The sequence below is a fragment of the Diplotaxodon limnothrissa genome, linkage group LG16, assembly GCF_057381915.1.
Source record: "Diplotaxodon limnothrissa isolate DT_005_m linkage group LG16, D_limnothrissa_male_GT1.1, whole genome shotgun sequence".
In the NCBI taxonomy this organism is placed as follows: Eukaryota; Metazoa; Chordata; class Actinopteri; order Cichliformes; family Cichlidae; genus Diplotaxodon; species Diplotaxodon limnothrissa.
Window position 1 is genome coordinate 19,881,345 of NC_140611.1, and position 18,648 is coordinate 19,899,992.

An 18,648-nucleotide genomic window follows, 5' to 3' on the forward strand; every position below is an offset into this window, starting at 1 on the left:
ACCGCCTTATGACCAGTTTCTTCCTCTGATTGCATCAAAAGCAGATTTGCTGGACACAATGTTTAAACTCTGTTTCTGTAGATTGTCATATTTCACTTCCAGGGCACAGACACGTCAAACTGATTTAGGAGGAAGCAAGAAAAGAAGTGCAGCTTTTGATTTGATGTTTGTGACCATATTCATTCCTGTGGGATTGTAGAGGAATTTATTTTGTTAACTTGTGCGTGGAACAATAACTGCCAAGACAAGTGATGTGTGGGCACGTGAACAGAGCTCTGCATAGCAGCCATAAACACATTTCTCACAGGCAGAGATGAGAAAACTGCAACAAGATCTCACAGTTAGCTTGCCAGAGTTCTGATTTCTCAGGCTACATTTTTTTTATGAGCATGCCACATAATCTTTTGCATTTGAGTGTTAAAAGTGTCCTCTTTGCTCAACAAAGAGCCCGCTTGTGGGCAGACGTGGAGTGTGTATGTGTGTTTGTTCGGTAGTTAGAGCAGGAAAGTCCCCTCTGAAGGAGATTAGTAGGAATCTGACTTAATTTGCTAACAAGGTAACATTTGATCCACATTCACATCTCCATTCGCATACTCTAACACTGAGGAAGAGCTGATTTATCAAGATGACCTTTGTATGGAAGTCTTGTTTGGGCTTCTAAATCCCCCACTAATGGCCTGAGCAGAGGTTACAGGTCATTTGGGTGTTGCTGTCTGGGTCATGTGACAGGTCAAGATGGAAGGCCTGTCGACTAGCTGGTTAAAAGAGGTCAGCAACTCTTTGTAATCTACGGCAGGAATATGGGATAGGATGTGTTGGAAGCATTAAGATCTGAAGTTGAGTGAAAGGTGACCCGCTGAGTCTGAGTTGGAAATGATAAGTAAAGCACTGCAGTGATTTATGACATTGTTTAAATGAAGTAGTAGACCTCGTGGCTGTTTTTGGCTTTAGTCTAATTCATAAAACTATCAAAAAGGACTTTGTGATTTCTCAACATGTGCAGGGAGTGATCAACACAAACTTGTACAACTCAAATCCACATGTACACACACACACACACACACACACACACACACACACACACACACACACACACACACACACACACACACAACATTTTGGGACTCAGCAAAGCCTGACAAATTGTATAAAGCAATTTTCCCATTAGCTGAGTTAATTTTGCGTGTGACAGTTCCTGGATGGCCTCCATATGGCTGGTGCTGGACCGGTCAAATGGACTGCACAGTGTTAATAATGCATGTTTTATGTGTGCTTACATGTTCAATTTCTGAGGCTCCATAGCATGAGGTGTGTCTTTGTTAGGATGCTGGAGTTAAAGTGATACTCTGGGACAGAGATGCTTTACTATAAAACATACACATCTTTGCTCCCAAACTAACCTTGGCCACACATGCTCATGCATCAGCAGGGTAACAACTGACTGGTGTGCAGGTTAATGTTTGTTTATACATTTGTGTTTGCCTGTGTGCCTTTTAGCAGAGACTTGAGTGTTAAGTCATTTTCATGCATTTTCGTTCAGCTCTTCCCAGCAAGCTCAGGCATGTGATATCATGTTTGCCAAGGTTTCCGATTTCACAGATTTTCCTGCGTCTGTTTCTCATTTTGTTTACATCCATTGCATGTGTGTATGTTTCTAACAGGCTAATTCATTTGGCTTTTTGTGCGGGCATGATTGAGTTCATGTGTGTGTATGTGTGTGAACTAGTCTCTGCAGATGCATCTGCTTTCAGTTACAGAAGCCTTGAGCTGGTTCTCTGGTACAGATGAATACCTGCTCCCTGTGGCCAGAACAGGACATGCTTTACATCAGGCTGGTATCGGCTAATAAGCGCCGCGGGAGTCTTTAAATACAGGAAACAGAAACCTTTGTTTGTTTTATTGCAGAACGTACATATAACATATCTCCAAGTATGACTCTTATTTAAGATGTAGTCATAAATTAAGCTCATCTGATAACGTAACAATACAAAACAAGAGGAAAAGTAGATTTGGACTGTTTTGTCAAGGTTTTTTTTCCCTTCAAATTCATCAAATAAATACATTATTAGGTTGGCATGGCATGGTGGTACAGCAGCTGTGGCCTCACAGAAAGAATGTTCCTGGGCTGATGCAGATGCCTCACTGTTGGACTTTGCATGTTCTCCTTGTGTCTGTTTTTCTGAATACTCCCCTCAGAGTGCAAAGTCATCATGATAGTCCAGTGAGAGACCAGTCAGGGTGGAGCCTGCCTTTCACTGTATGACAGCTGGGTTAGGTGACAGTCCCCTACAACCCTGAATTGAATAAGGGAAGGTAATTGGAACGAAGGTTTGTTTATTGATTTCTTTTTTGACTGAGCCAGATGTTTCCCCTTCCTAAACTGGCTCACAAAGCTAAGCTAACTTTCTTTTGCTTTAGCCTGGGTATACTTTATTTGTAGCTGAATGTTATTACTGTGGCTAAATGTCTTTCACAATTTGCTTTAAAGCAAAAATAAATAAATAAAAAAATACAAATTTTAAAAGTGTTTCCAAACATTTTATGAATTAAACATGATTTTTGATATTGAATTAGAAAAAAAAAAGCTCTTTCAGTTGGTGCACGTATTGCTGTCTCTCACACAGACACGCTTGTTTACAGAGCGGGTTGCACCAGGAGCCTCGTCTTCCAAGTATGGCAGTAAGATAGAAATTTCCCCTCCTCCACTTCTATTCTCCCATCCTTGACTCAGTACCAGAGAAGGCCAGGAATGTTAGAGGAGCACGCTTCAAACCGAGCACATGCTGAAAAAGCTTATCAATCCTCCTCCGCTCATCTCTTTTAATATTTCAGGTTTTTTTTTGGCTTTATATTTCTCTCCCTCATTTTTCAGCGTGAGGAATGCTGAGAGGACGAGCACCTTTGTGGACAAGGGCACCTACACAATTAAGTAAAACCACGAGAAAGACGAGTTGGCACCACAGAGATGCTAATTTTGTGCGGTTATCTAGACATCAAAATCAGCTGTGCCCAGAGTGTTGTGCTGACTGTAACGCTCTGTGCTCCATAACTGTCTCATTTAGCACTGCCTAACGAGCCCTGCTGCCAAGTGGGCTCCTTCTAACATTTATGGAGTAAATCTATCCTAATTGTCTCCGTATGGAAGCAATGATCTGTGGTTTAGTGTCATGAGCATCTCTTTATTGGGTTACACAGGTTAAACATTGATGCCACTTTGCTAAATTGACCGAAACAGAGGAGGATCCTGTTTGATGGCTCATAATGAGGAATGCCTGTGGACGCACTTCAGCACACCGAAGGGGGGGGGATCTTGCAAAACTTTATTTTAGTTACTTCACGAAAGAAAATTCTCAGCTGTTTATGTGAAGGTTGCTCGATATGTTAACATCTTCACTATGTTGCATAATATTTACGGTTGTGACACAAAGCCAGATCATCTCGGATGCGATTACGAGTAATTAGCGGAGCCAAAACCCAAACAGTTGAATAAAACGCCCAAAACACAGTTGAGAATATAAATACAAAGCAAAGTGATGCAACAGCAGAGATTTTAGGGTTTTTGTTTATCACAGCATGCCAAATGCGACTCAAGTGAAGGACTATATGTGCAACTGATGACAGTAATAGTGCGACAACCACATTGGATAAAGTTTATGTGAGGAACAGCAAATTGTCCTGCCGAGTTATCAGCTTTGCCCCTCAGTGAAATACATATCAATGTGGAAGGAAGGCTCCTCTCTGCTCCCCCCGTAGCCGGGGAGATAACCAAGGGGGAATAACTCCTGTCACGCTGCTGAACTTGTGTTTTTCTTGTGTTTTTTGTTCTGAAAAAACGAAAAAACAAACGAAAAAACAAGCTGCAGACTTTCACCACATAGTTGATGTCTTGATGTGAGCTCCCAGGGCATTTGTGCATGACTTTGGTTAAAAACCTTAACTCGTGGTCAAAAGGACAGATGTGTGTAAGCTGTTTGTGTATTTTGATGCTGTATGATAGCTATTAAGTTTATCCTACTGTTGGGGCTTTGTTAGAATTAATTGTTTGCGTTATTTAAAAAAAAAAAGAAAGTGTGTGTGTGTGTGTGTGTGTGTGTGGGAGGGGGGCACCAAAACTGCCTACACACTGCAGCATTCACCCCCCACCAGAATATCCTGGGGGTGGGATGTTATGAAAGGAATGTGCTGGGAATGTCACGTCGTTTTAAAAAGAAGATCTGCAGATGACACTGACCAGATGTTTCTGTGATCTTCAGCTCCCCTTAACATGGAGCGAGGCGTGCAGTGAAACTGTTACAGCTGTTGTAAATGTATAGTCAGTGTGGAGCACTGCAGCGATGGGAATTTTTCTGCCCTCATGAGGTAATAGCCAGTACTGCTCCCTTCAAAAACACTAAAAAAGTTCAGCTCACAAGATTTGTGCAAACATTGGTTAAAACTTATACACATGAGGTGCACTTGTTGTGTTTGGAAGCTGGATGTGGATATGCCCACTTTGGAAAGAGGAGCTGAGGTTCTGAATCGCAAAGCCACAGAGGAAAGCCGGACGACTCTAACTGTGCAAACCAAACCTTAAAACTACAGCTTCTTTCCCTCATTGTTTATCCTTTGTTTAATGCTGAGTGAAGACGTTTGTATGGAGTCTGTATGGGAGTGTTTTATGAAAAATGTGCGTTCAGGAATGCATTTCAATGCAGCATGGTTAAGACAGCGTGCTGCACTGATTGGTTGTGGAAAAGTTATGAAATTCTTTTCTCTGATGGCAGATTATTTTACTGAGCGATTCAGTAAAGATTTCAACATCAGTGCAGCACAAATCTACACAAAACACTAGCAGCAAAATAAAATAACAGCCAGAGATCAAAGTTTGCTGTTTGAATGTGCAATTTCAGATTGTATCACGCAATCAGCACATGTAAAAAAAAAATCTCTTTAAGCTGTCTCCTGAGGACATTTGTGAGATAAAATCAGAAGCCTAAGAGAACCTAAGAAATGGAGTGTGTCAAATGATAGCTTACGGGTCTGATGTTCAAATCTTTTATGCCAACATGTAAAAAAAAATTCTGATAATGGAGACAGAGGCAAATACTGAAAGCCCCTGGTGAAAAAGAACCTGGTGGTGGTAAGAAATGTAAAAGTCTGATGCTTGGAGTCTATCTTTTAACAATTTGTGCTTTGCTACATTTGCTGTTCTTTTTTTGGCTGCTCTCTGGTTTACATTGAGAGAGTTTGTGTTATTGTCAGGATCTCCGGAGCGACATCCTCACAGAGGCTTTTAATCTCTAAAGCAAACATTACTCATCACTTCCTCTCTCACAGGTTTGTCTCAGTGTCTCTCGCTTGCGTATGTAATGATGTCAGACATATCGAGCAAGTGCTGTCAAAAAGTTAGGCCTTCTGGGAAGAGGGTTGGCACAATGTGTTCCCTCGAACCTATGACACGTAACACCGTGGATACCTAGGCTTGTGAACGTGACTAAGTGTACCACGGAAGAAATCTTTTACTTGGATCCACTCCATCCTTCTTAAAGATGTTAAAAATCTGTGTTTCTTTGCTTGCTCCAACTTCAGTAAACAATTACAAACAATTTGTCATATTGATGGAGTTATGAGAAGGCTCCAGTTTGTGCTTTGCCCAGTAAACATACACAATCTGCCAGGGTACATCATATTGATTTTTCACAGTCTGGACACATTCACACCTGGCATCCAGGCTTAGCAACGACATAAACACGAGTCCAGAGACACGTGAGGCTGTCTGCTGCAAAGAATCTCAGACGTTTCTTGTCCAACGCTGCATTTTGACAGTGAACATTAACACCTCACTCACCTTCTGCAAAAGATCGTGCTCTCTCTGCAGAGTAACACAATCTTCAGTGTTTATTTGGTGAGTTTTTGGTCACTCAAAATTACAAATATCGACAAATATATACAGTGGGGCAAAAAAGTATTTAGTCAGCCACCGATTGTGCAAGTTCCCCCACTTAAAATGATGACAGAGGTCAGTAATTTGCACCAGAGGTACACTTCAACTGTGAGAGACAGAATGTGAAAAAAAAATCCATGAATCCACATGGTAGGATTTGTAAAGAATTTATTTGTAAATCAGGGTGGAAAATAAGTATTTGGTCACCTCAAACAAGGAAAATCTCTGGCTCTCACAGACCTGTAACGTCTTCTGTAAGAAGCTTTTCTGTCCCCCACTCGTTACCTGTATGAATGGCACCTGTTTGAACTCATCATCTGTATAAAAGACACCTGTCCACAGCCTCAAACAGTCAGACTCCAAACTCCGCCATGGCCAAGACCAAAGAGCTTTCGAAGGACACCAGGAAAAGTATTGTAGACCTGCACCAGACTGGGAAGAGTGAATCTACAATAGGCAAGCAGCTTGGTGTGAAAAAATCAACTGTGGGAGCAATCATCAGAAAATGGAAGACATACAAGACCACTGATAATCTCCCTCGATCTGGGGCTCCACGCAAGATCTCATCCCGTGGGGTCAAAATGATCATGAGAACGGTGAGCAAAGATCCCAGAACCACACGGGGGGACCTGGTGAATGACCTGCAGAGAGCTGGGACCAAAGTAACAAAGGTCACCATCAGTAACACACTACAACGGCAGGGAATCAAATCCTGCAGTGCCAGATGTGTTCCGCTGCTGAAGCCAGTGCATGTCCAGGCCCGTCTGAAGTTTGCCAGAGAGCACATGGATGATACAGCAGAGGATTGGGAGAATGTCATGTGGTCAGATGAAACCAAAGTAGAACTTTTTGGTATAAACTCAACTCGTCGTGTTTGGAGGAAGAAGAATACTGAGTTGCATCCCAAGAACACCATACCTACTGTGAAGCATGGGGGTGGAAACATCATGCTATGGGGCTGTTTTTCTGCCAAGGGGACAGGACGACTAATCCGTGTTAAGGACAGAATGAATGGGGCCATGTATCGTGAGATTTTGAGCCAAAACCTCCTTCCATCAGTGGGAACTTTGAAGATGAAACGAGGCTGGGTCTTCCAACATGACAATCATCCAAAACACACCGCCCGGGCAACAAAGGGGTGGCTCCGTAAGAAGCATTTGAAAGTCCTGGAGTGGCCTAGCCAGTCTCCAGACCTCAACCCCATAGAAAATCTGTGGCGGGAGTTGAAAGTCCGTGTTGCTCGGCGACAGCCCCAAAGCATCACTGCTCTCGAGAAGATCTGCATGGAGGAATGGGCCAAAATACCAGCTACTGTGTGTGCAAACCTGGTAAAGACCTATAGTAAACGTTTGACCTCTGTTATTGCCAACAAAGGTTATGTTACAAAGTATTGAGTTGTATTTTTGTTATTGACCAAATACTTATTTTCCACCCTGATTTACGAATAAATTCTTTACAAATCCTACCATGTGAATTCATGGATTTTTTTTTCACATTCTGTCTCTCACAGTTGAAGTGTACCTCTGGTGCAAATTACTGACCTCTGTCATCATTTTAGGTGGGGGAACTTGCACAATCGGTGGCTGACTAAATACTTTTTTGCCCCACTGTATGACTGAGAGAGCGATAATTGAAGCCGTACCGGCTCAGATGTTCCCCAGATTAACAAGGTCCAAGGTGTTGAGGAACCAGGACACGCTGATGAGAAGCGGGCTACTGCAACAAGAAGGCATAAGTGGGTGAGGGATGAGAGGCTGCTGCTGGAATGCTACTATGCAACTAACCCCAGTGGAAAGGATTACATGAAGAGGATGTGGGACTGTTGGAATGTTCGATACCCAACATCCAGATTGACAGCAAAACAATTAGTAGCTCAGAAGAAGCAACTGCTGGAGATGGATGAAGTACAACACAAATGCTACGGCAACAGGTAGCCAGGATGTCAGGTCAGGGGGGAGATACCATGACCCCCACCAGAGATTGGGTACCACTATAATGTCTGAATATGAAAGATGAATGTATATTGTGATGTGACTGTGATGTCCCCCTTTGGTTAGTGATGCTTCATCTTTAAAAAAGAATACAATTAAAATGGGGCGATCGTGGCTCAAGAGTTGTCAGTTCATCTTGTAATCGGAAGGTTGTCGGTTCGAGCCCCGGCTCCAACAGTCTCGGTCGTAGTGTCCTTGGGCAAGACACTTCACCCGTTGCCTACTGGTGGTGGTCAGAGGGCCCGGTGGCGCCAGTGTCCGGCAGCCTTGCCTCTGTCAGTGCGCCCCAGGGTGGCTGTGGCTACAATGTAGCCTGCCATCACCAGTGTGTGAATGTGTGCGTGAATGGGTGGATGACTGAGTGTGTAAAGCGCTTTGGGGTCCTTAGGGACTGTAAAGCGCTATACAAATACAGGCCATTTACAATTAAGAGAATTAAGTAAATAAAAATATATAAGAGAATAAAGTTCTTTAAGTATTATTGTTACTATTCCACTGCAGTTTGTATGTTTATTTCATCTCATATTTTTTGCGCAAGTTCTGTGTTTTGATTTCTACCTTGTGGTCCAGCTCGATAACCAGAACCCTCATTATGATGTATAGCTGAGGATTTATGATAAGGTCCTTGAAGGATCCCTCTTCCCTCTAAGGCCCAGACAAATCAGACATGTGTGCTATCTCTGTTTAGGTCATTAAAAGGCACTCTTTTTTTCCTGATTTCAGTTGGGTCTTTCTCCCATCATTCCCATCTGATGTTTGGGTTAATGATGATGCATAATGGGCGTAGAAGGAAAACAAGCCCGAGAAAGCAAAGACTCACCACTTTTATCTACCCGCATATCCCAGTGCTGTGTTTGGAGATGCAGCGGTGGATATCATAGGGCGGTGTTGGTCACTGGTTTGTGTGTTGTGGTTTGAAGCTTGGGTTTCCTGGTGATGACTCCAAAAGTAGTTGTGTCTTAAAAACAGCAGACAAAGAGCAATTCTGAGACAGACTGAGAGAAGCAGGTGAATGAGGCAACACATACCCACAAACAGCTGTGATCAGCAGTGCTGACAATTTGCAAGTGTATCCGGCCACTCCATTAGCATGCCTCAACTTCCTTGTTGAAATCCCCAAAAATAAAAAATTAAATCATATTAATATAAACACTAGAAGCTCTTATTCGTGCGAGCCAGCACATTTGCCATAATAAAACCCACATGTTCATCTCCCTAAGAGTCAATATTCTTTTCCCATGTTTGTCTTATGACACTAATCTGATCTAAAGCAGGTGTTCGTTACGTTCTCCTGCGGTGTTGCAGAAAACTTTTCAGCAAACAGAGGTGGTGAAGTGAGACGGGCTTAGGGGGAGTTGTTTTACAGCAAAGTAGTGGGAAACTGCAGGCCACACATGTAATGCGCTGCAGGCAGAGGAGAACAAGTGCACTGTGGAAGGGTGTGGGCTTATAGTGCTGAAAACAGTCGCTGTTGTTCCCTGTCATTCTTTGAGCCACTTATTGATTTAAAGTGAAATGATTCAGACAAATGGCTGAATTTGATATCAGTAAATAGAGGATTAGACATGACTCAGGTATTTAATGTTGGGCTGACAAAGTTGTACTGTAAATGGCAATAGAGCTATTTATTTGTTGTGACTGCGAGAGACAGACAGAAATGCATGGAAGCAGAGTAGCTGTGGAGTGTCTGCCCAAGTCTCCAGAGCTGGTCCAAAGCCCTGACAGGCTTTTGGCTGAGCGCCTTACACGTGAGTCTAGCAACAGCTGGAAGATGGGAAAAGAAGGAAGAGAGGAGAAGTGAAAGACAGAGCCAAGGCAGTGCAGGCCAGTTCCCAGGCTCTGGCCTCTGGAGACCCCCGAGAAGAGGAAGCATGGGGGATGGAGGGCCGAAGCCAGCTGCATTGATGTCCCACTGCCAGCAAATAGTTCTACAAAGCTACTCGTTGAATCCTTGATGTGGCTTAAAAGAAACCCGACCTTCCTTCAATGTCAGGAGTATCATCAGTACATTTAAACCTGCTACAACCAACTTCTTTCACTAGTTAAAAGTGAAGTCGCATTTTTTTTTTAAAAACTGCAGATAATTTATGGTCAAATCTGCACAAGTCTTTAATTCTGTGAGTCCTTTTGGCATCTTTCAGCTAAATTGTGGGTTTTGAGGCCTTTACTGTTAGGAGACACAGCTGGCAGTTGATTTCAGCATAATCAAATCTACGGCACAAACCAAACAGCGGAGCTAGGAACTAGCTTGTGAATACATGTGACTGTTTATATATTTTAAATAAAAGGAGAGCACAGCTGAGACATCTTAAAATGGCCAGATTTCTTGTTTCCCACCCCCAGTGGCCAGAAAAGATCCACCTAAACCCAGTTTCACAAACATGCATTTCTAAGTGATTTTTCCTCTAAGTTACGGGTCGTTTGTTTTTATGTTTCTCCTCATCCTCAGGGCTGTGGTGCATCATGTGGAAAATGTGACTGCAGTGGTGTGAAAGGAGCAAAGGTAAGATTTGTTATTGGATTTTTCATTTATCTCTGTCTATAAACATTTAGATACCGTTGCCCACTTTTCCTTTTCACTTGATGTGATTCATTTGGATGTCAGTTTCCATTTACAGATGCAGTAATTTGACAGCAAATAGAAACAAAAGCCTCTTTTACATTTCAATGGGGTCAGCTCAGAGGGACAAACTGGAGCTGGAGTGCAGTAGGTTCAGTCACGGAGCAAAGACCAGGATGGGAAACAAGAGCAGTTTGAATTAGAGCATGTCCAGACACACAGCTGGCCTGAAGGTCTTATTCCCATCAGACGGATGAGAGCCTTGAGTTGCAGAAACACAAGTGGTGGGGACACCAACCATAAACTGGCTGTGAGCCTTAAAGCTGTCAGTGCTCTGGTATTAGTGTTAATCATGGACCGGAAACATGAAAAAGTTGTATTAGCTGTGTTGGGCAGGGTTATTTTTTTAGTAATTACATGCACTGACCAGCCACTTTGTTAGGTACGCATGTTCACCTGCTCATTAATGGAAATAACAGCAGTAACTCAGTCCATTTGGGCACGCAGACATGGTCAAGATGAGCCGCTGAAGTTCAAACCGAGCTCTTGACCATGTTCATCCATCTTCAACTGGTTTCTTGAACATGAAAATGAGTTCATGACGCTCAAATTGCCTCCACAGTAACCAGGTCTAAATCTGATATTGCACCTTTGGGATGTGGTGCAATGCGAGATTCACAATCACATCTGCAGCAACTGTGTAATGTTGTCATGTCAATATGGACCAAAATCTCTGAGGAATGTTTCCTGCACCTTGTTAAATGTATGCCATGAAGAATTAAAGCACCTCTAAAGGCATATAATGGTCTAACCCAGTACAAGCAAGGTGTAACTGATAAAGTGGCCAGTGAGTGTAGTTTTTCCTCTCAATAAAGATTTTCTTAGACTTAATTTTCTCTCACCTTAATTAACTAGTAAGGAAAGTCTCAAATATAAATAGCAAACTGACCTTAAAATTCCCCTCCATTGACTCAAGAATCAGCTTAATCAAATCAGGGTTGCAGGGGCGCTGGTGCTTATCCCTGCTGATGGAGGGTGAAAGGCAGAATACACCCTGGACAAACTGGCTGGCCATCACAGGGCTATTACGTAGAGACACAAAACCATTTAAACTAATGTTTAGACCACCAATCAATCAGCGAGCAACGTAACATGCACGTTTTTGGATTGTGGGATGAAGCCTCTGGAAAAAAAAACCGCATACAGGCACAGGGAGCACATGCAAACTCTACACAGAGCACTGTTGCCAATGTGAATGACCAAAGTAATCAACAAAGTCAGCCTACTAGCAGGTATTTCACTTGGAGCCAAATCCAAATATCCAAATTTAACATTATTTGTGTCTGTGATCTATAAATAGATACCTTACTTGCATGCTAACGTTAATCCCGACACACACCCTCTTTCTCCAGAAGAAAGGAAAAGAGGATAAAAATATCTTTTGGACTCTTATTCAATTGAACTATGTGATCCAGTTCAGCACCTTAAAGCATTTAAAAACAAATAAAATAATATCTACAGGTAGCCTAGACTTTGTTTTCTTTTTAGTGCAGCTTGTGCTGCGTGAGCGTACATGTAAACTGTTGGCTCGGTTTTATCAGAGGACTGCAATGTTATCAATCCTCTTAGCGCAACAGTCTGGCCTTTTAAGGCTCACGCTAACATCAACAGTAGCCAATCATTCAGCTGGCTCGACGGCAGCAGATGTACTGATTGTTGTGTTCTGTGGAGTCTGGCCAATCACTGTTGACTCAAAGCACCTCTGTGGTTTGAAAGTTGCTGAAAGGCCTCAAACAGTCTTCCCAAAGTCTCATGCGTGCCTTATTTCCACTGATATCATTTCCTGATGAGGGACAGGAGTTGCTGTGGTAACCCTTATTTTTTAGCATGCAGCGTTTCTCCTCACTGTGGTCAGAGAATGAAAATCAAAGCTAAAACAACAGTTTGAGGGTTGTGCCCTTTTTATTTGTTCTACACTGCTCACTCCTCTCTCCACTGTGAAGGCTCTCTCTTCCTGATGAAACAATGCTGCCATCTAGTGGCAGATAGTGTAATATTTCTGTGTCCATTTAAGCACTGCCAAAGAGAACATGTTGAAACCTGCTTATAAAACTACTAAATATAAAAGCAAAATATATTAATAAAAATATACTTTCTTACTATTTAAATAACATTAAATAAGCTCTCCCATTTGAAATAACTGGTTTAAATATACACAAGCGCTTGAATTTGATTACTTTGGCTGTGTTTCTTTTCAAAATATCATACACGTAAAAATAGTTTTACTACAACCATGTATCCATACACTGAATACTGTGTATCCAACTACTCTTAACTTTCTGTCCGTAATGTAACGACAATGTAATAACTCCCTCGTAGAGACAGACAGCCTTTCATGCTCATATTCATACTTACAGTCAGGTTAGAATCGCTCATTATTCTATCCCACTGCATGTCTTTGGACTGTGAGAGGAAGCCAGGGTACCCAGAGAACATACAAACTTCACACAGAAAGGCCTCAGGCTGAATTTGAACCCAGTACTTCCTCTGGCTCCCTCTCACTAACTATGTTAGTTGATTTCATCTTCAGTGAGGATTTAAGGGAGTTTATTTATGTGTGTTTTACTTAACTTTGAACTGACTATAGTATTTATTATTTGGTAAATCAAATAATTGGCTTCCCATTGAATTTAGGGTTCGTTTTAAAGTCCTTTTATTGGTTTTTAAATCTTTAAATGGTCTGGCTCCTGTCTATTTATCTGATTTGCTGAAGCCACATGTTCCTCCTCGCTCGCTCCGTTCAGCTGAGCAGCTACTGCTGTCGGTCCCTAAGTCGCGGCTGAAATGCAGAGGAGACCGTGCCTTTTCAATTGCGGCTCCGATGCTCTGGAATAACCTTCCCCTCCAAATTAGACAAGCGTCATCAGTGCAGGTCTTTAAGTCCAGATTGAAAACCTATTTTTATTCCCTGGCTTTTAACTCTGTAGGAAACTGGCACCTTCTTATTTATTTTATTGTATGTAATGATTTTATGGTATTTTTAATTTGGTTGTTGTTTTGATCTGTGTTGTTCAGCACTTTGGTCTGCCTGGTGTGTTCTTAAAGTACTATACAAATAAACGATGATGATGATGATGATGATGATGATGATGATGATGATAAATCATGCAATTTTCAAAATGTCTTGGAATCTATTGTTGAAACAGTTTGAGCATGAAAATAATTCAAAGTTAATGTGTAGGTTTATTTTTTTGCACTTGTGTTAAACTTTTACTATAACTGTGTGCATGACAGGGTGAGCTTGGGTATCCTGGTTCTCAAGGTAATATGGGATTCCCAGGGACTCAGGGACCTGAAGGGCCTCCAGGGCCAATGGGCCCCAAGGTTAGTACAAACATTTACTGAGATACTTCAAGGCTTCATCTGGTTTGTATGACCAGTTTTAAGCTGCTGTTTTAAATGAAATGTGAAAATGTTTATATTTTGCATGAGAAAAGTTAAGATCTTTAAAATGTGTTGTTAAAATCTTAATATATGAAGTCCAGAATCATGTAGGGAAAGAAAAGCTTAAAATCCTAAATATGCCAACCAATTATTGTTATCTGTCATAATTTAAGCTGATTGCTTAGTACCTGATGTAAATGCCTTTATTAGCCTTAAGTAACCCTAATGTGGCTTGGCTTAACTAATAAATCACCTAGTTGAAAGAAAAAACACTAGATTTGTATTCCATAAAGGGTTTTAAGTCAGATTTTTATATAATTAATTTAACTGTGATGTTTTTTGGGATTTTTTTTGTCTCTTAGGGAGATGTTGGTGAGTTCGGGGCTCCTGGATTGAAAGGAGTCAGAGTGAGTAACTAACCGTTAAAACTGTATAAAGTATACGGTGTCAAGTATAAGTTGCACACTCTAAAGTTGTCATCCCAACATTTAGAACGTGTTGCAGTTGTTGTCTTGTCACTAGAGGGTAAACCTATCTCATGTTTGTGACTTTGCAGGGACCTACTGGTCTGCCAGGTTTCCCAGGCAACCCAGGACTTCCAGTAAGTTGCTTAGATCTGCTTCCTGTTTCACACTCTGAATGCTGCCAAACAAACTCTCTTAAACTGTCTGTTTCTACCCCTCCATTCATAGGGCATCAATGGACACGATGGTCCACCCGGTGCGCCAGGTATCCCAGGATGCAATGGGACAAAAGTATGCCATTTATATACTTAAATACTTTTCACACACTTGTGTATTTGTCACATTATTTTCACCCTACTTGTGCTTTCTGGCTTTGCTGTGTTTCTGTTTCAGGGAGAAAGAGGAAGAGATGGAACTTCAGGTTTTCCTGGTCCTCAAGGGATACCTGTAAGCACTGACGATCGGCCTCCATAGATAGTGAAAACTAGACATTTTTCTAGGAAAAACCAGATTTATTTTGATTGAAAAATAAAGCCAGTTGAGGTGGTTCTTGGATATTCACGAGTTGAAGTATTCCAGGGCAGACCCAGGAGATGTTATATATCTTGACTGGCTTGGGAATGACTTGGATGAGCTGGAAGAAGTGGCCGTTTGGGCTCAGAATCCTGCCCCCGTGACTTTAACTGGAATACGATAGAAACAATCTAAGCATTAGTTTCGAGTTACAAATAATCTACAAGGCAGCAAAAAATTAAATAAAAATAAAAATGACAAAAAATCAACAAAGTAATGTTTCTCAATGCAAATAGTATCCCTGTGAGAAAATACAATTACTAGATGATTTATTTCTTTTTCATTCTTTTCTCAGGGAATACCGGGACTTCCTGGAATGAAGGTGAGCTAAAATTTATTTTTCATGTTTTTGCTTATGAGTAAATGTGTCAAACACAAAAAGTTTATCCAGTTTTTCAATAAGACATATTCTTTCAACTATATAAAATTCTTTTGTCTCCTGCAGGGTGACCCTGGTGGTTTGATGGGAATTGTTCCCATGAAAGGAGAGAAAGGATATCCCGGCACACCTGGCCGACCTGTGCGTAGTGCACATGTGTTTGTGAACATACAGTCATGTGTTCATATACGCTGAATAAAAGTAGTAACAGCCTGAAGTAATACAATGAATGTTCTTCCCACAATATTCATTCCCAGGGACAAACTGGCAACCCCGGACCTATTGGGCCTACAGGACCTCCTGGCTATGAAGGACCCAGAGTAAGCAACCTGTGCAGTGATGCCCATTTTAAAAAAGCCATTCAAAGACTTAACTTTCTAAGAAATATTAGAAGCACATCTGTGTTCCTAATTATACAAAAAGCACCTTTAAGAAAACAGTCCTTCTAGATTTTCAATTAAATGCAATTACTGAATGTGTTATTACAATTTTTCTTTGACTAACTTAATAACTGTTTTACAGGGTGATCCTGGCCCTCCCGGCCCTCCTGGACCGATGGTGAGATTACTGATCAGTACACTGTCAAGACTGATAAACTGTACAATCAAGGTTTCTGACTTGAGAAACTGCATGAGAGTGTAACTGTTTGATCTCCTTATAGGGAGATAAGCTGGCCTTTGAGGGTGAGAAAGGAGAAAAGGTAAGATTTATGTTTCAAATAAATAAGAAGCAAAAAGTGTTAAATGTCAAAATAGCATAGAGGAATTTGACCTTCAGCAGAAAGCATTCTGTTTGGCTTTTTCATGCAATTTTCTCGTGCTTGCTGCACTAAATTAAGAGGCAAACTCGGGTCAGCATTAGCAAATATACAAGATATAACAAATATCTCATTACAACTGTTGTTAATGATAAACTGTTACATAGCACGCTGAAGTTATTGCTGTACCATTTAGCATGTCTTTTTATTAACCTTATTTTTGTAGGGTTCTTGTTGCCCCAGTCACATCCTGTTACAGATGTTTCTTTCTGTGTTATAACTGTATACTACATATGGAGTCAGAAATGGCGCATTTAGACGAGAGCATAAAATACACCCAATGTTAGCAAGAAAAACTTGAATTTCGGCTTCATAGGTACTCTTAGACTTGGTAGACTACACTACACAGTGAGTCACATTAAGTGTCCAATAACTGCACTGCAAATGCTTCAAAAACCTCCAGTACCACATCTGCACAGTATCTTTAAAATGAGAAGCATCCTGTCTGACAGTGATGCTGAACAACTAGTTCATGCATTTATTACTTCAAGGCTGGACTATTATAATTCATTATTAGCAGGTTGTCCTAAAAGATCTCTAGAAGTCCAGCAGTTAATCCAAAATGCTGCAGCTCCCTGAGTGCTTGAGGTGACAGCTGTTGTGAGATGGCACTATATGAATATACCTGAACTGAACAGACACATTAGCAAAAAAAAAAACCCAAAAACCTTTGTGCCCGGGGCTTCATGGCTTTTCAGTGGCTGAGCAGCTCCTCCATAGTCAATTACTAACTGAAATTACAAGTTTTAATTTGTTTTGATGTTTGACATTTATATTCTTAACTATTTGACTGTGGCCCTTATTTTTATCTCCCCTGCAGGGGGACAAAGGACTTCAAGGCCCACCTGGCCCTCCTGGACCAACATCATTCGAACAGAAAGGATCACAAACGGTTGTTCGTGGGCCACAGGTACTCAGCCACGCCACAGATATCGCTCTGTTCTTGTCTGTGATTAAACAAATCATTGCTTGAAATGAAAAAACAAAGATGACATAGATTCTGTTTTGTCTATTCTGAATATTGCTCTGTTTTAATTCTTGAAGGGGTTCAAAGGAGAAGCAGGAGAGAAAGGCGACAAGGTTAGTATTTTTACTTCAAAGACTAAAGTGTAAAACTTGCTATTATATATGCAAGCTATTTGATATCTATTACATTGCTTTTGACACACTTGACTCCCTTTCAGGGCTTCTGCATCCCATATCAGCACGGAGTCAAAGGCGATATCGGCCCAGATGGACCACCGGTAAGTGGAAATTTGTCTGTGTGTGTCGTTACTGTTGGATGGTGTAATTGTGTGATACCTAAACTTTTTTGTCCTAAAAAAAGAAACAATAAAATATTTGTTTCTGTAATTAAGGGTAAACCTGGCAAGGATGGAGACAATGGGCTACAGGTAACAATAATTTACAGCAATAAGCACTCTAAATGCTGTTATCTTTTATTACATAACATATAATTCCTAAAGTACAAGATATTCTCATACAGGGAGAAAGAGGCTTTCCTGGAGGCCCAGGATACCCTGGTTTACAGGTAAGTATTCCAGCTAATTGGATATTATAGTCAGTGCTTTAGTCTGGAATTATGAATGAAGGGATTATGACTGTTTTGGTTCATTTTAGGGCGAAAAAGGAGAAAGGGGACCACCTGGTGAGGTATGTGATTCTTCTCTTTCCCATTTTTACTCTTTAAGTAAGATTATTGAAATGGAACAGTCCTTTCTTGTTTTGGGTGGTTGTGGTTGAGGAAGTAGAGCAGGTCATCTACAAATCGGAAGGTTGGTAGTTTGATCCCTGGCTGCTCCAGTCTCCATGTTAATGTATCCTTGGGCAGGACACATCAGAGTGTGAATGGTAGATAGAAAGTACTTAGATGCAGAAAAATGTGCTTAGGTGAGAAATGAGACATGTTGTGTAGAAAAGTGCTATCGAAGAATGTCCAATTCACCGGTTTTAAGGGCCACTGGAAAACCCATGCTTCAAGCTGCTTTTAAGGCTACATATAGTCTGTTGCAAAAGTTTTCACTGGCCCATCCAAATCATTGAAAACAGGTATTCCACTCACTTCCATGGCCACAGGCATATAAAATCAAGCACCTAGGCATCCAGACTGCTTCTACAAAAATGTGCCAGAGAATCGGTCGCGCTCAGGAGCTCAGTGAATTCCAGCATGACACCGTGATAGGACGCCATCTATGCAACAAATCCAGTCATGACATTTTCCTCACTAATACGTATTAAACAGTCAACTGTTATTGGTATTATAACAAAGAGGAAACACCTGGGAATGACAGCAACTCAACGTAACAAGTTCTCTGGAGTAATGAATCACACTCCTACAGATAGCAATCCCACGGACTGCAGTGTGCCAGGTGTAAAGTTTGCTGGAGGGGGGATTATGGTGTGGGGTTGTTTTTCAGGAGTGGGGCTTGGCCTCTTAGTTCCAGTGAAAGGAATTCTTAATGCTTCAGCACACCAAGACATTTTGGATAATTTCACA

The 18,648-nt window shown here is 41.3% G+C and overlaps 1 protein-coding gene across 1 annotated transcript in view; it reads left to right on the top strand.

Moving 5' to 3' along the window:
* The window catches only part of col4a1 (collagen, type IV, alpha 1), a 50,067-nt gene that overhangs the window by 11,486 nt on the left and 19,933 nt on the right, over nucleotides 1-18,648 (top strand). The window contains exons 2-18 of the mRNA XM_085375048.1: nucleotides 10,364-10,417; nucleotides 13,769-13,858; nucleotides 14,281-14,325; nucleotides 14,475-14,519; nucleotides 14,611-14,673; nucleotides 14,776-14,829; nucleotides 15,251-15,277; nucleotides 15,401-15,475; nucleotides 15,592-15,654; nucleotides 15,857-15,892; nucleotides 15,996-16,034; nucleotides 16,972-17,061; nucleotides 17,196-17,231; nucleotides 17,336-17,395; nucleotides 17,510-17,545; nucleotides 17,638-17,682; nucleotides 17,772-17,804. Coding sequence (XP_085231174.1) covers nucleotides 10,364-10,417; nucleotides 13,769-13,858; nucleotides 14,281-14,325; nucleotides 14,475-14,519; nucleotides 14,611-14,673; nucleotides 14,776-14,829; nucleotides 15,251-15,277; nucleotides 15,401-15,475; nucleotides 15,592-15,654; nucleotides 15,857-15,892; nucleotides 15,996-16,034; nucleotides 16,972-17,061; nucleotides 17,196-17,231; nucleotides 17,336-17,395; nucleotides 17,510-17,545; nucleotides 17,638-17,682; nucleotides 17,772-17,804 — 891 coding nt within the window. The remainder of the gene's footprint in view (nucleotides 1-10,363; nucleotides 10,418-13,768; nucleotides 13,859-14,280; nucleotides 14,326-14,474; nucleotides 14,520-14,610; nucleotides 14,674-14,775; nucleotides 14,830-15,250; nucleotides 15,278-15,400; nucleotides 15,476-15,591; nucleotides 15,655-15,856; nucleotides 15,893-15,995; nucleotides 16,035-16,971; nucleotides 17,062-17,195; nucleotides 17,232-17,335; nucleotides 17,396-17,509; nucleotides 17,546-17,637; nucleotides 17,683-17,771; nucleotides 17,805-18,648) is intronic.